Here is a 15,536-nt window from a genome sequence, read left to right as displayed (position 1 = left end):
AAGAATTAAAAGTTGATGCCCTGTGAAGATACGCTGCTTAAGACTCACTTTGCCTCAACTTTGAGCTGGAATCATGGAGGTCTGCTTCACACCACCCTTCCTGATCAGATAGAGAGGGTGTTTGTTTACTGCGCCAGAACCATTGCTTACTGGAAATATTCTCTCTTTCAGACCAATCTCTGTATACTCTTAGAGATGGTTATGCACGACAAATCCAATCGATCAGCAGACTTTAACATTTTCCAGACCACCCCTTCATCCCTCCTACTCCTCCCCAGGGAGTCGCCTTCAGTACATCTGGAAATGGATTGAAATGCTGCCTTGTTTTTGCTTTGATTCATACTTTATTTTAACAAGCAGTTGAACAGATGTAAAGGGGCTGAGGTTTGCTGTTTAATGAAAATAGATTTAAAATATCCTGATTTTAGCACAATTTTAAAAGAAAATAAATACATTTCAAGATTAGTACAAACCTTTTTTTGTCGTTTAGTTAAAAAATATCAAATGATTAAGCACTTATTTAGCATATTTAGCTATAAATAGATATTAGTATTTGCCCATGCTAACTACCATATTTTTTAACATGACAATTCTTACACTACATATATATATAAATATATACATTTGACATTATTAGTAACAATCTCAGATTGTCCTGCAGCAGGAGGCCCAACTTATTGAACTATGTTGATATAGATTTAATGTACATTTGCATGCCTAGTTTACTTTTTCCCTTTCATTTTATAAAGTGATGAATTAAGAGGTTTTTGAACTCACCTTGTCATCTGACTAATACATGCAGACGCTCCTCTGCCTTATTGAACAGAGAATGTAAGAGTCATTGAGGTGAAATGAGACGCCCTCCTGTCTGTGGAGACCTGCACAGCATAGATTTCCTGTCAGCTTGGTGTATTTGATCATTCTTAGCCCAGCATCTCCACGCCAGGAGGCTGAATTTTACCGACAGAGGGAGAACTTTGAACGCTGAACCTTAAATGTTCTGTCGGTGAGTCGGAAGGAGGCTGACATTTCTGAACAAACAGGACGGCTCTGAAAGTCTGCATCCTATGTACAGATAAGGGAAAGAGACATGTAGTTTGTGGAAATGCCCAGAACGTACAAGCTGAGGGTGTCTGGTTGTGTGTTGTTAATGCTCTCATGGAGGTAATTCAATCCTTCTCTTGTCTTGCACCAAATGCCCTCGGGGACTAAAGCTTTTCTTTGCTTGGAAAGCTGAAATCCGATAGATCTGCATCTCATCTGGTTGCTCCTCTCTTTCCTGCTGCTAACATCACTCTGGGAGCATCCCTTCAATTACACAGTGGAGAGCAACCTAGTGGCTTACAGAGAAAGACGTTAATATTTAAAGCCAAATGATTTTCCTCAACTACTCTGTTATGATACATATAAACAGTTTTGTTCTTTTTTTTTTTAACAAATCCTCTCATCATATTTCTGTTCCTGATTTGAGTGTTTTGAGTTGAAAGCTTGCAGCTAATCAGAGTATCAGGCCTGAAATAATCCTCTTATTGTTCTTTAACTATCTGCTGGGCTTCGGGAGAAGGAGATTAGAGGAGCTTAGGGAGATATCACAAGAGTTACTCAAATAGCTTCTGGCTGTAAGGATTCAGATCACCAATTAGACCTATTGGGAATACCTGTAAACTAATGAAGTCACACCCACTGTACATTCTGCAATAAAAGTAGGACTGTGTATTTTTCCCCATTTTGTCACACTATTACAGCAGAACTCAATAAATGTTAAAAAGCTCAATAACTGAGGGTTTTTATGGATAGATTAATACTGATTAAAAATAAATGCAAAAAAAGGGCCCAGAAAGTATTGAAACTAGCCAAGAAATGTAACAGAGGCCCTAGAAGAAAGCATTGATCAGAGTTGCGGTCTCCGTCGGCTCGGTAACCGCACCGGAGCCAGTGTGAGCAAGGGGTGAGCTGGGGGTTACACTCTAGAGGAGATGCAGTGTTTTGAGCTCAGGTGGAAAAAAATTTGTTGATGGAACAGTGATGAACAGGGTGGAGAAGAAAGGTTGTGCAGAGAAAGTTTAGAAATTCTGTTTGTCACAAGCCATGTGGGTGACGCATGAGGAAATACATCTAGTGTTGCAGAAAATATTTTTTTACCGAAAGAAATAAACTATATTAATGATTGTTTCAAAAATGATGCCACCACCTCTAGAAATAAAGATGGCATTTCCAGATCCTAGTAGCTTCATGACAGCGCTGAGAAATGGCTTTTTCTCTGTGTTACATTAATTTGATTCAAGCAAAAAAAAAAAGCAAAGGGTGAACATCAGTCAAGCTTTTGAGCGTTGGTGCCGACTTGAGGAAGCATAGAGGTTCAGAAGAACCCTGCCATGTCCATCTTCACTGGACATGGCAGGTTGGATTAGTAGTTGGAGTGGAGGTAGAGAGAGGCGCCATGTTGTTCTGATCGATCTACAGACATTCCTCAAAAGCCCCACCTAATGGTATAATTTTGCTTAATACTCCCTAAAATTCAATACTATAGTGTAATGTACCATGATGCCAGAATAATTCACCGTACATCTAGTGTTGCCATTAAGGACAGTCAGGCACATGGACTTGGCCAAATATTAGTATAAGCAGTTAAAACTAAAATCCTACTATATATATTTTCAGCATATTTACCAAGTCTCTATCTAAACATTTGTATTATGGAATTTAAAGACTTTTGTCTCTGCCTGAATACAACTACACACATTTATTGGTTTAGTAAAAAAACATACAAAAACTGTATTTTATGTTTGTTGTCATAAAATCATGATTTAATATGTTAATACAGTTGTGGCAGACTAGGGTAACATTCGGGGGGTGTAAATACTTTTACCAAGAAAATTTTACTTTGATGACATTAATCCTCATTTCAAAATAAAGCCTTTTGAAAGTTTTTTCTTTTTTTTTTTATCATTTCTTATCAAATCTAGACTGATGACATTTATGGAACCCAACTGCTTGTAACAAGCTAAATGTCACTGAGCTGCATCTATGGAAGGTTTTCGCTTTTAAAGGTTAGAGGACAAATCCTGTCGGCACAGAGAGGCAGATGGGAACATAGAGATTGAGCTCACTTTCAAGCACCGGGGGAAAGTGAAGGCCTTTAGTGGAGTGGAAGTAGGAGACTCTGTTACCAGCAACAGGTTGACAACCAGAACTGTTTAAATTCATAGAATTTAGGATCGGAAATAGAAGATAACTTGTGGATAATAATCTGGAGTCCCTTTTTTAATGAATATTTCTTCAAGCAATACAGGTAGACCCCCCCAACACACTCCCTGGTTGCTGTGAACCTTATTATGATAATCCCATTGGAGGGCCTATCATGTTGCTAGGAGACGTCAGGCAGCATTGCTGCTCATTTTTCCCTGACGCTTCCATTTACAGCGCCGCCCTCCTCTGTCTCAGCCTCTGTTACCTCCCCTGTCTGTCCCCAGTTGCTGCCTCACCCATTCCTCCCGCCCTCTCTGTCTGTGTGTCTCTAGTCGAGGTGGTGATGAGTGGGTGAGCAACGAGGAGGCAGGGAGGGCACACACAGTGATGTAATGCAGGAGCGCGGCATCAGCCGGGGCTGACAAATCACAATAAGGGAAAAGGGGAGGAAGAGGAGACGGGGCAGGTTAAGGGAGCAGGGGCATCTCTTGTATAGCAGGCAACAGTGGCAGGTCCAAAGCTCATGTCTGCAGGTTCTCAGAGCCCCAGATCAGAGCTGAAAGCAGAGGGAAGGCATCGACTGAAAGCTCCGGCAAACGGATTATGAGAGAAACCGAGAAAGAGGACATAAAGGAGGACGCCAGTAGGAGGAAGGGATCGGCAGAGGGAGGGAGGGTGGGGGAGCCTGGGAATACATCGTCATGCCGTTTGCACCACTGCAGCTTCTCTAGCCTGAACCGCTGCCTGTCTGATTGTTCGGCTCCAGCCTGCCTGCCCTGAACTCTTTCTCTGTGGATCTTTACCTGTTTTATCTCCTTCCTGTGTGTGTGACTTGGTGACTGTCTCTTGTCTGTGTGTGTTTTCTCCTCCTTCAAAAATGATGAGACAGACCCCTACAACCCGGAAGGTACAGAAACTTCCTATAATCTTCTTTATCTGTTGGGATGTTGTTGTTGTCATCATCATCCATTTGTCTTATGAAGGGCGTGCTTAGAAGTTTTCTTCAGTGGAAAGTCTTCCTGTTGTGTTCTTATTGCGTGATATATTATTTTATTACTTTTGGGAGCAGAATGACTTTGTGTTTAAGCATGTGTCTGCAGCTTTGTAATATTCTGTTGCCTAAAATGAAAACTTATAGTTAATTTATTTATTTTTATTTAATTTTTTGCATTGCAATCAGCCTGATTTTTCTGATTAGTTTGTGTCCAAATAGTGATGGCTTTAGATAGTCACTCAGCTCTACTTAATCATCGGCTATAGCTGTTTACATTACTAAGCCTCAGTTCATCTGAATGATCCTTCTGTAATCCAATAGAGAAGGATGAAGCGATAATGATGCCTTAAGCTAAGCAGAGGCAAGAGGCTGGTTTGCACGGGACAGAAAAGTCCAGGAACTTATGCATGTCTGTTTGTGCATATGCCCTTTAAACAGGAGAGATGTTTGGAGCCATTAATCCTGGTTTACAGTACTGTAAAGAAGTATTTGCAAATGTTTGTTTGCGCTTTTTGGTAACCCTTAAATGTTTTTGATTACGAAACAAATTTTACTTTTACAAAGATGAAAAAAACACTAGTATTTAAATAATTTTATTTAGTAAAAAAAAGCGATACAAACCAACCTAGAGGGCTCTTCTTAAATCAGGAATTAACCTTGATTAGCAACACTCCTGCAACACATGATGAATCTAAAAAATAATACTTTAAAGAGTACCCTTCTGATAACATGAAGTAGGATTAGAAAATCTATAAAAGCATCTCTTAAAGCCCAATGTAGAGTAAGAACAGATGAGAACTGATCAAACTGCCGTCCGATTGATTGGCCTTGATTTCCCTGGTTTTGAAAGAACTGCTGAACTTTTCTACTTCTGCAAAGGTCTGAAAGTCACCTACTCTTAATATTCTGAACTTTGCATTTATGTTTGAGAGCAGTTCTTTGTGTTTCTGGGGTACTGTTCAATATTTTTCAGTAAGAACACATTTAAATATTTAAGATGTCTTGTGATTGACAGTAAATTATAAAAAAACAAAACAAAAAAAAACGTATCAGTCCAAATCAGAATCGATATTTCAGGATTTTAAACAACCAGTAATCTGACCGTCTAGAAACCTGTCTTCAGTGCACCTCTACATAACACAGCTGTGGAACTTTATAAGATGACGTCAGCCTGCCAAAATTATTCCCATAACATGTCGTCTGATCTAAAGGTCCTAGAGCTGTCATAAAAAAACAATTAGAAACATTTGTTTTTTAACTTTGTTGGAATTAGAAAGCGAGCACTTGCACCGTTGGAAGGACATTCATGCTAAAACCAGTTTTAGGGAAGAGTGCCTAAAGGGAATATGTTCTGTGGACTGATGAGTAAACGTTGACTTTAATTAGATCTGGTGTGAAACGTACACAGTGCTTCAAAATATAGCATCACAGGGCTGTCAAACACGTAGGCCATTGCTTTGCAGCTTTTGGTGTGGCTACTGAAATTAATCTAAACAGATTTCTGGTAGAGAATGTCATCATATCAAGCTTTTTCTGACGACTTCTGATATGGCGGAATCACAACAATTATGCAAAACAAAGTGGGCTAACATTCCTCTGCAGCGCTTTAACACTCATTGCTGGTAAACTCTTGATTGAAGTTCTTATTAATTTTAGGGGAAATGATTTCTACTATTAAAACCTCAATGGTTTGACTGTTATTTGCTTATTAAATCACAAGTCTGTTTTTTATATTTTCAATTTTTCTTTCATCTTTCTTTAAAATTAAGATTTGTTTAATGAAAGGACAAAAATCTGTTAGTAATACCTTTTTTCAAAACTTCATTATAAGACGGAAGAAATAAGTTGATTTTTCTGTATATTTTCTAATATTATGATTTGTTTGTTTTTGATCAGTCAGAAATGTGTATTAATAGTTAATGATTATTATGACAATGTTAAATCAAATATTTTTAGAAATAAAGAGAAAAAAAAATAAAATATGGAAGCTTTAATTTAAAAATATTAATTGTTAGATCTTATTTAGATCAAACTGACCCTATTGATAGCCACACCATCACATTATTTTGGGTAAATCGAGGAAAGAATACAGAACAAATAAAAAAACAGCCCAGTTAAGTTGTAGTTTTTTAGATGCTTTTTACTGTGTAGAATATTTTACCTATTTACCCTTCCTGGAAATCCTTTCGACCGGCTCAGTCTGTCTTTCTGACATGTAATAAAAAACGGAAACACCAGCAGGATCCTCTGCGCTTCATTCAGCAGGGGAAATCATCGCTCACTTAGGTGCTTTATCTGTTTTATAACCTGGTGGCTCAGTTCAGGCAGATTTTATCAGACTTGGGTGCAGCAGCTTTCCTCCTCTTAGGCAGAGTTCTAGTCCCCTAGTCCAACAACAAGAACAACGATCACAGCCAGAGAGCACATATAAAAAAACCAAAAGGTGGTGGGTTAGAGGTTGAAAGTAAAGAAAATGTATGGCCTTATAATAACAGGTTGTCATGTAAGTAAAGATTTATTTTCTCAGATTGGCTCGGAGCAAGTGTCTTCTGTTGAAACTTGAAACCCTGTGGATTTCTCTGCCTTCTTCTTTGGCCTGATGTGTGCTGCATCTCCGACTCGACAAGTGATGTATCAGGATAACAGGCTATTATCTCTGCGTGTTTGAATTGTGCTCGCAGCACAATAGATCCTGGCTCAGACGAGATAGATGGAGACACAAAGTGGGCATTGATGTGGAAGAGGCAGTGCCAGTCACAGTGTGTTGTTAGTTCCGAGGATTTTGGTAGTGTTGGTGGAAGAGTTGAGATAGCGTTGAGTTAGAGAGACAGTAGTTAAGAGGGGTGGGAGGAGCTCTTAATGCCAGAGAATCGGATAGATCAGTTTTGTTTCTATCACCTTCCATTTTATCCTTTCTTTCTGTTGTTTTCCAGTTATAATGAATTTTGCATATAATCTCTAACCCTGGTTGTTTGTTTCCTCCCTTTTCCTCCTCCTTCTCCCTCTGCCCTTCCACCTTTTCTCTCTTCCTCTTTATTTCCTCCTCCCTCTGCTCCTCAGACCACGGCCAGAAGGCCCAAGGTGAGCTCAGACTTCAGCACCATCAGGGCTTCAGCACCTTTTCAGTCAACTTCATTTGTGTGGTTGCTTGTTGGTTTTACCTCATGCGGAAATTATTTCTAAGGCATTTTGATAAATGTATTTTATTTTTATATTCACATTTCCTACATTTCCCTCTAAACACACATACATAATATGGTGTAATTTACAGAGCAAATCACAGTTTTTTAAATCAGAATTCGACCATTTTTTAGACGCAGATTAACATAGATCTTTAGCTGAGTCATACATTTAAAGGGTAGACAAAGGGCCTCCAAGCAGCGATAGAGAAGCACTAATTACAATTTAGTGGACAAATCTGATCTAAATTTTCTATATGCTGTCCTGCCAGTACCTTTTGTTAAATAGCAGCACATTCACATTTTAAACTGAAATTAGTTCAGAGTATTTGTGACTATGTTAGTTTGTTAGTTACCTGTAAACTTGTTAGTTTACAAAAATGGGGTTTTATCTATTTCCCTAGGAAATCATAACAATCATAATGCCTTTGTTTTGTTATTCATTAGGCTGCCAACATATTTTTTGAGTGAATTTAATTCCAACATTGTTGCAAGCAAAAAACTTTATTTTTGATTAGAAATTTGAAAAAATGAAAAATGCAACCCAGGAATGAAACTTGGACAGTTGTTTTGAGAGAAACTTTGCTGTTTTCTCTGGTTTTATTTCAATTTTTGTCTTGTGTTTCATTTTGAGTGTTTTTACCAGATGATACATTTTCATTTTGTTATATCTGTTTTTCAGTTTGAGTTTTACAAATAGCATTCTTTTCAAATTGTATTTTACAGATCACATTTGCTTTACTTCAAGCACAATACAAATGTTCTTAGTGTGCACATTAACCAAAAAAATATTGTTGCTAATATCCATGGAGACCAATAGGAATGTGTCTTCATTTCTCACTCTGGATAAAAAGCCCGCTCCCAGAATTGAAGAGGATGTTATGTTCAAAATGCAATTTTAATGAAAGCAATTCATGAAACTCAACTTGAAGGGAGAACATTTACAGAAAATGTTAGGATATTAACTCTGTATAAGTAATATCCATTTAGAAAGAAATATAAAAATTACACTTTACCAAAGTAACATTTGATGAAAAAAAAATTAAAAAATAGAAAACAGCAAAGTTACTATCAAAACCTTTTCCTTTATTAGAACATTTTTCTTATTTCGATTTCAGGATTGCATTTTCATTACATTTCAGTTCATAAAATATGTTTTTTATTTTTTTTCAATTTCATTGTACAAAGCATGTTTTTTGCTTACAACAATAATAAAACAAGATTCACTCCATACATAGACAAGATCAAAAACGGAAAAAGCATAAACTTTGCTGTACTCTTCTAGCCTTCCTGTTATCTGTTGAAAGTGTTTCTCTCTCTCATTTTTTTCTCAGTCTGAATATCAGACATGTCATAGATACAACGGTTTCCTTTAAAGATAGCTTATTACATCTCTCTGCTCCTCCTGACTTAATTTTAACATCTGGCTGATAATGAAAATGGCTAACTTTGCATCCATTAGCAACCTACTAGTGTTAGCATGTGTTAACTGGTCGAAAAAAACATGCAGACGTTGAGTACAACTCAGCTTTTCAGGTTAGAAATCAGGTTGCTGCTACCAACTCTTGATGTGTTTGAGACTGTGGATGGACCATGTTTGGTAATATGTTTAGATTTGACCGTTTAGGGCATTTATTTTCTTGTTCTGATCATATTTTGGTATTTAGGATGGATTAAAGTTTCCTTTCAAAAGCAACAGAAATCATAAGATTTATCGCTTATTGAAAACATATGAAAACAGAGCAGGTTTTCTTAGAGATATCTTAACCAGGATGCTAGATGCAGCCAGCTCTATCAGACCAACATATCACAGCATTAAACACTAAACACATTTGTGGCAGATTCATTGAGATATAACCAAGTTTTTTCATATTCAATAATATTTTATTAATCACATCTGATCTCTTTTTTTCCCAGCAACCCAGCCGGCCTGCAGGTGGCGGTGGGAAGGGGGCCGCATCCGGCTCAGCATCGGCGTCCGCTGGCGAGATGAGCAGCAGCGAGCCCAGCACGCCAGCTCAGACGCCTCTGGCAGCTCCGGTCATCCCTACCCTCCACTCACCAGGGAACCCGCCGCCTCCCGTTCCCAGCAAGGTCAGCGTCAAAGCATCCCAACACACAGCTGAGGTTCTTGTTTGAGTACATATAGATCATGATAATGCAATAAAAAGATTCCTGACTTATCCTTCTAGATTATTACAATGTAGAAATTCTTGACAGAGAAAGAAAAATGAGTTCAATCACATATTTTTATTGTTGTCATCCTGCAGAATGACTCAATCAGACACAAGCTCGACACTCTAACTACTTTACCAGCACCATGCTGAAACACATGAACGAATCAATGTATAAAAAAACGATTTTTGTTCAATCTAAAATAATAAAGAATATAAATAAAATTTCTTCCCATTACAAGGAGAAACACATTGTGTGGGAAGGTTGTGTATCCGAATATGTATTTGTTAAATTAGATGATTAAATACCTCTAAATACTAGTTTTTAATCCTGGATAACTCTTCAGTATCAGTGATGCCCATTTATTGCACATACGGTTTATGCTAGTGCCATGATTTTCACACATGGTTCTTTTTTTAAGAATCATAGTAACAAAATATGCCTATAATGTACAAAAAAGACCAAAAACCATTCAGATAAAATTAGGGTATATACAGCAAATGTCTGTCCTGATTCCTGATAGTATTTAACCTAAAGCCAGGCATACACTGCACGATTTTTTTACCTTTTCTGGATGACTTTCCTGTTGTGCGAGACTTTCAGACTGATCGTGCGTTGTGCAGTGTACAGCGTTAACAAGGGGCGATCAGCCTCTCATGACCACCTCCCGATCAGGAATCGTGAGGTCAGGGGAAAATCAAACATATTTGATGTTTGACCGTCATGGACATATCAGTCAGTGGGCATGTGGAAACAAGGATTCCTCTTCTTCCTCTCAGATGAAAACACAAAAGCATGATGGGGTGCGAGTGAAATGGAGTTCTTTTTGTAAAATTGACAGACCAAAGTAACCATGTTTACAGTGTGAGCTGTAGCTGCGTGCGTAGTTAAAATAATATGAATGCTGACCAGTAATATTAGGAATATGGAGATATGAAATTAATTTATAGACATCGAGAATGTTTATTCTAGATGTGGAGAATGTCTTTTTGTTTGACATGGTCATTTTGACAGGGAAAAAAATTTCTTTTTAGATATTAGGAATACATGTTAGTACAATAGTACATATCAGAACAGCTTGCCATACTGATTGAGTGTTCGGTAAACCTGCTTCAAGAAACAGAGCCAAGAAAGCTATAGCTTCAGCTTTGGTTTCAATGAGCACTGTTTATACTTTATTCTCATCGCTATTTGAGTTTATTTATCCCTCTTAGAGTCAAAATAGTTTTTTTGCATTTTTTCTCACTGTGAATCTTTAACTTTTCTTTTTTATTTTCATAACTTTGCTGGGATGTGCTAGGTTGCTTAGCCAGTGACTTCCTTGTTTACCTCCTGGACGCTGTTGTTATTGCCAAAATAAACAAGGGGCTTTATTTACTACAAACTGAGCAAAAGCATGTTCATTTTTTACACCTTTATTGTGACTTATAGCTTGTATAAATAAGCTGAAAAATTATCTCTATCTTGTTTTTATGCACTTTCTTTATTCATTTTTAACATTAAGGGTTTTTGGAACATGATTAACATAATTTATAGTGAATCTGATCAAACTTAAACACAGCTCATCTCTCATGGTTACATTTTTGTTGCAAGGTTAAAATCAATCACAGAGAAGACTGCAGGAATATCCAGCAAGTACTGATTGTGTTTTACATGTGCCGTGATGCTCTCCATACATCTGGATCAGGGAGTTTGGAGCCTTCTTCCTTTACTGAAGCCTCACTTAAATATTCTTTACTCCACAGGGAAACAAAATGGTGGCAGAATTATGCTGTGGGGTTGTTTATTTGCTGATTGAACAGTCTAATTCTAATTTTGTGTTATCTAAATACAAAAATGTACACAATTATTTATTAATGTATTAAACGCTCCCAATTAGAGAGGCTCCACAGGTTCAGAAGAGTTCTGGCTGCCCCCAAAAAGGAAAAAAGCATAACGTTTTTAGTTTGTGAATCAGGGATAACCTTTCCTTTCTGCACAGATCAGACAAACATGTCTGATCAGAAAAAAAGAAAATAGCACTCAGAGCATCCAGCTGTGAGCATGTTGAATATCAGGGCTGTTGCAAAATGGTGAGAGTTTCCATGTTTAACTGGGAAGCCTGTTCTACCAAGACCGATACCATTATATGCCATATATAATACGTCCAATGCGTTTTCACTCCGTACTGATCAAATATTGACTCTTTGTCTAGCCACCGGTGCCTCAGATACTGACATGGCGGGGTTTCCGCCCTCATCATTTTGTGATGCATTGGGTGCATGACAGGTTGTGGCAGGAACTTAGTAAACATTTCTATGAAATACAAAGTAACAAACTAGCAGTAACCCATGTCCTTTATTTATATTAGTATTCATGTCGCCATACAAGTCTGAAGCTTTCAACAACAACTTTGTCGCAGGTCATGTGATATAATGTTCATAATCTGTCTTTTACCCTGAGCGTCAATATAAGACGTGAGGGGTACCTCCTTTTGCATCAGGATTAAACACTCAATATTTGACAAGCTAGGAATTAGAATGTTTTTTCCTGTTGGATTTTTTTTTTCTCCTGTAGTGGTCTTTGATGCACTTAATAAGGACATTTTGCCATGCTTTTTTTTTTAGAAAGGTTACTGACGTTTGACTAAACATATTCATCCGAATAAAACTCTTTGGGATTGAAGAGTAAATCATGCAGCATATTGTTTTTTTTTTTGTTAAATAAAGCCAGCTTACATGTGTCCAGCTTCCAAAAGGCTGAGAAATTACTGATAATAAAGAGATGTAATGTGATCCCAAAGCTAAATTTAAGAAAATTAAAATATATTTGCTTCATAATTTTTTTAGTAAATATAATTTGGTTCAGTAATGAGAAAGTAAAACAGGACCTGTTCTCAATATTCCTATATTATTTTATGAAATAAGGTTTGTTTTGGATAAAAAAAAGAATACATTTGTAATACTTTGATTGGTACTGGTCAATGTCATTGTGAAACCATCATTTGCAATTTTTTTGTATTGACGTGTGATAAGAAATCAAAATTGCTTATAGATAACTGTTTAAGCGTATCACAAAGGCTAAAACAGAAGGCTTCCTCGTTTTTATGCCACAGTTTTAGTAATATGATTAAAGTCTAAAAACATAATTTCTACCCTGATTCCTTTATTTCGATTGGAAAATATTTAAGACAAAGGATAATTAGCTGTAATTAAGAAAAGTGAATAAATAAAGATCAGAGTGAAACCAAACTTAAGGTTAGAGGTAACCTGTGTTACTGTATTTCTGTCTCACCCCTCAGGAGGAGGTCGTTATGGAAACGAAGGTGCAGAGATATGGGGTGATGTGATGTTTCTGCAGTGAACTGTTGTGTTTCTCTCACTAACATTTTAACAAGCTGTCAAAGGTGTGATGGCTTCATTCCGGGTGTGAGGCCTTCGCTGGTGTGTGTTTTTCTGCATCTTCTGTGCAAATATGTATCCTGTAAACACACCTTTAATTAAGCATGTGAGCATGCCCTTGTCTTTAGAGAGAAATCTGCTATTTTTGGCCTTTTTTCAGAGGATAACAAACACAGCACAATTAAAGAAAGATTACAAACCAAAGATCACACTTTGAATTACTAGTGTTCGTAACCCTTCATGTCCCCCCACTATAGGAGGAGGAGGCCCTGCGTGCTCAGGTGAAGGATCTGGACGAGAAGCTTGAGACGCTGAAGATGAAACGAACAGAGGACAAAGCCAAACTAAAGGAGCTGGAGAAGCACAAGATCCAGCTGGAGCAGCTGCAGGAGTGGAAGACCAAGATGCAGGAGCAGCAGGCAGAGCTGCAGAAGCAGCTCAAGGAGGCAAAAAGGGTAGGAAGTGGGAAGTGAATGTTTGAGGCTAATCTTAGTCTAAGGCTGGAGTCTGCAACCTGTGGCTCTTTGGACACCTGTTGAATAGTAATGTGAAATTAAATCCAATGAAATCCACAGGAAAGGACAAGGTGAAGAGAATGTGATTTGTAAAACGCAATTTGAAATTAACACAAATCGTAAAAATCATTCTAAAAAAAATTTAATTTAAAAAAATTTGAAAACAAAATCTGTAAAAAAAGAATTATGAAAAAAACTAAACGTACAGTTTAAAAAAATAAAATCTTGTGAATACATTTAAAAAATAAACTGAGTTTACTATCAAAGCCTTTTTTGAGTAATACATTTTTAAAGTTTATTTCTGGATTGTATGTTTTGCCACTTTCATTTTACAAGATGTTTTTTATCATTAGCATTTAGAAAGGTTTTAAATGCTTACAAGAATAATGGAATAAAATGAAATTTTTAAAATCGCATCCTAATGAGGAATATCCATGCTTCCTCTTTGTTAAGCATTTTATGTTTTCACTAAAACCTAAAGATCTGCTGGTTGTTTAAAACTAACAGCTTTTCTATACAAGATATTTAACGAAAAGTTGTGTTTTAGCTGAAGGTCACATAATATTTTTGGCTCTAATCATTTTTTCATTAGATGGACTCAGGCTATATGGCGCTGCAGACCCCTGGTCTTAAGTGTCAGTAAGCTAGGAGATACGTTGGTGATTGAATATTAGGTTTGCAATGTTCAGCTCTTAATAAAGGACAACAGATGCTGGCTGTAAAACAAAAAATCTATGTATGTTATGTTCTCACACTTTTCATTATTCTACATTTGCAGGAGGCTAAAGAAGCCATGGAGGCAAAGGAGCGGTACATGGAGGAGATGTCGGACACGGCCGACGCCATCGAGATGGCGACTCTGGATAAGGAGATGGCAGAGGAGCGAGCCGAGTCCTTGCAGCTGGAGGTCGACTCCCTGAAGGAGAGAGTGGAGGAGCTCACCATGGACCTGGAGATCCTCAAGCATGAGATTGAAGAAAAAGGTACAGAACATATGGACGTATTTACACAAGAGGCCTGATTAAACACCTTAAAAGAAATTCTTGTGATGTAAAAGAAGCAGATATCAGGCAACATCACTATTTAAAGGTTTATTACCACTGGTTTTTGTGAACCAAAGAAACTGGGGGCTGAATACAAACACATGTACCATTTAAGTCACTCCAATTTGTTTTGGGTATGTCTCAGGTTCAGACGGCGCTGCCTCCAGTTATCATGTGAAACAGCTGGAAGAGCAGAACGGCCGGCTAAAGGAAGCTTTGGTCCGGTAAGTGCCCCTTTACTGGAAAAAAAACACCTTCTGAATTTAAATTGTAAAAAAAAAAAACAATCTTTACTCCCTGCCAGGATGCGAGACCTGTCTGCATCAGAGAAGCAGGAACATGTAAAGCTGCAGAAGCAGATGGAGAAAAAAAACATGGAGCTTGATTCTCTGAGGGGGCAGAAGGAAAAACTGCAGGAAGAGATGACAGCAGCAGAGAAGACTATTGATGAGCTGAAGGAACAGGTTAGAGAAATCATCAGATGTGCTCACCATGCTCTGTGATTGGTCGGCTACATGGGAGCAAATATGCATTCTCTGTCAGGTGGATGCAGCTTTGGGGGCGGAGGAGATGGTGGAGACTCTGACAGAGAGAAACCTGGATCTGGAGGAGAAAGTCCGAGAGCTGAGAGAGACGGTCACAGACCTGGTGAGAGAAAATCGGCAGCTCAGACAGGATGTTCATGAAAAAAACCTGAGAGAAAGAGAATGGAGCAAAATCCAAACATATACACCTATTCTGTGCAACAAACTTTATGTTTTAGTATAGGAAAACAATAAAACAAACTACCTAAGGAACCCAAAGATGAATAAAGTTAAAGAAAATAATGTGATGAAGTTAAAGAAAATAATGGTTTATGAATATACAAATGTTAATAACTTAAGACCTTTAAAAGAATATGCTCGTGTGAGCAGCTAGAATTATTCTACAGAAATACAACAATCAGAACATGTGATTTTTCCATCTTGGACATTGGCAAACAGTCATTGTCTTAGCTAATTTCTCTTTAAAAGGTACAATTGAAGTTATTAGAATACCGTATTTTCAAGACCATAAGGCGC

The 15,536-nt window shown here is 37.6% G+C and overlaps 1 protein-coding gene across 9 annotated transcripts in view; it reads left to right on the top strand.

The window, feature by feature from the left end:
* LOC107096795 (dynactin subunit 1-like) overlaps positions 1–15,536 on the top strand; it is a 46,679-nt gene that overhangs the window by 17,759 nt on the left and 13,384 nt on the right. For 6 of the 9 annotated variants that reach the window (XM_015393609.1, XM_015393605.1, XM_015393606.1 and 3 more), the window contains 8 exons: positions 4,079–4,096; positions 7,244–7,264; positions 9,280–9,456; positions 13,175–13,372; positions 14,211–14,415; positions 14,621–14,699; positions 14,780–14,939; positions 15,019–15,123. In XM_015393609.1, coding sequence (XP_015249095.1) covers positions 4,079–4,096; positions 7,244–7,264; positions 9,280–9,456; positions 13,175–13,372; positions 14,211–14,415; positions 14,621–14,699; positions 14,780–14,939; positions 15,019–15,123 — 963 coding nt within the window. Of the gene's footprint in view, positions 1–4,078; positions 4,097–7,243; positions 7,265–9,279; positions 9,457–12,824; positions 12,842–13,174; positions 13,373–14,210; positions 14,416–14,620; positions 14,700–14,779; positions 14,940–15,018; positions 15,124–15,536 lie in introns of those variants that run through there. The other 3 variants (XM_015393610.1, XM_015393611.1, XM_015393612.1) reach the window with 3 other exon arrangements.

Source organism: Cyprinodon variegatus, unplaced genomic scaffold (assembly GCF_000732505.1).
Source record: "Cyprinodon variegatus isolate N-32 unplaced genomic scaffold, C_variegatus-1.0 Scaffold650, whole genome shotgun sequence".
Taxonomy (NCBI): Eukaryota; Metazoa; Chordata; class Actinopteri; order Cyprinodontiformes; family Cyprinodontidae; genus Cyprinodon; species Cyprinodon variegatus.
This window is presented reverse-complemented; position numbering and strand designations above follow the sequence as displayed.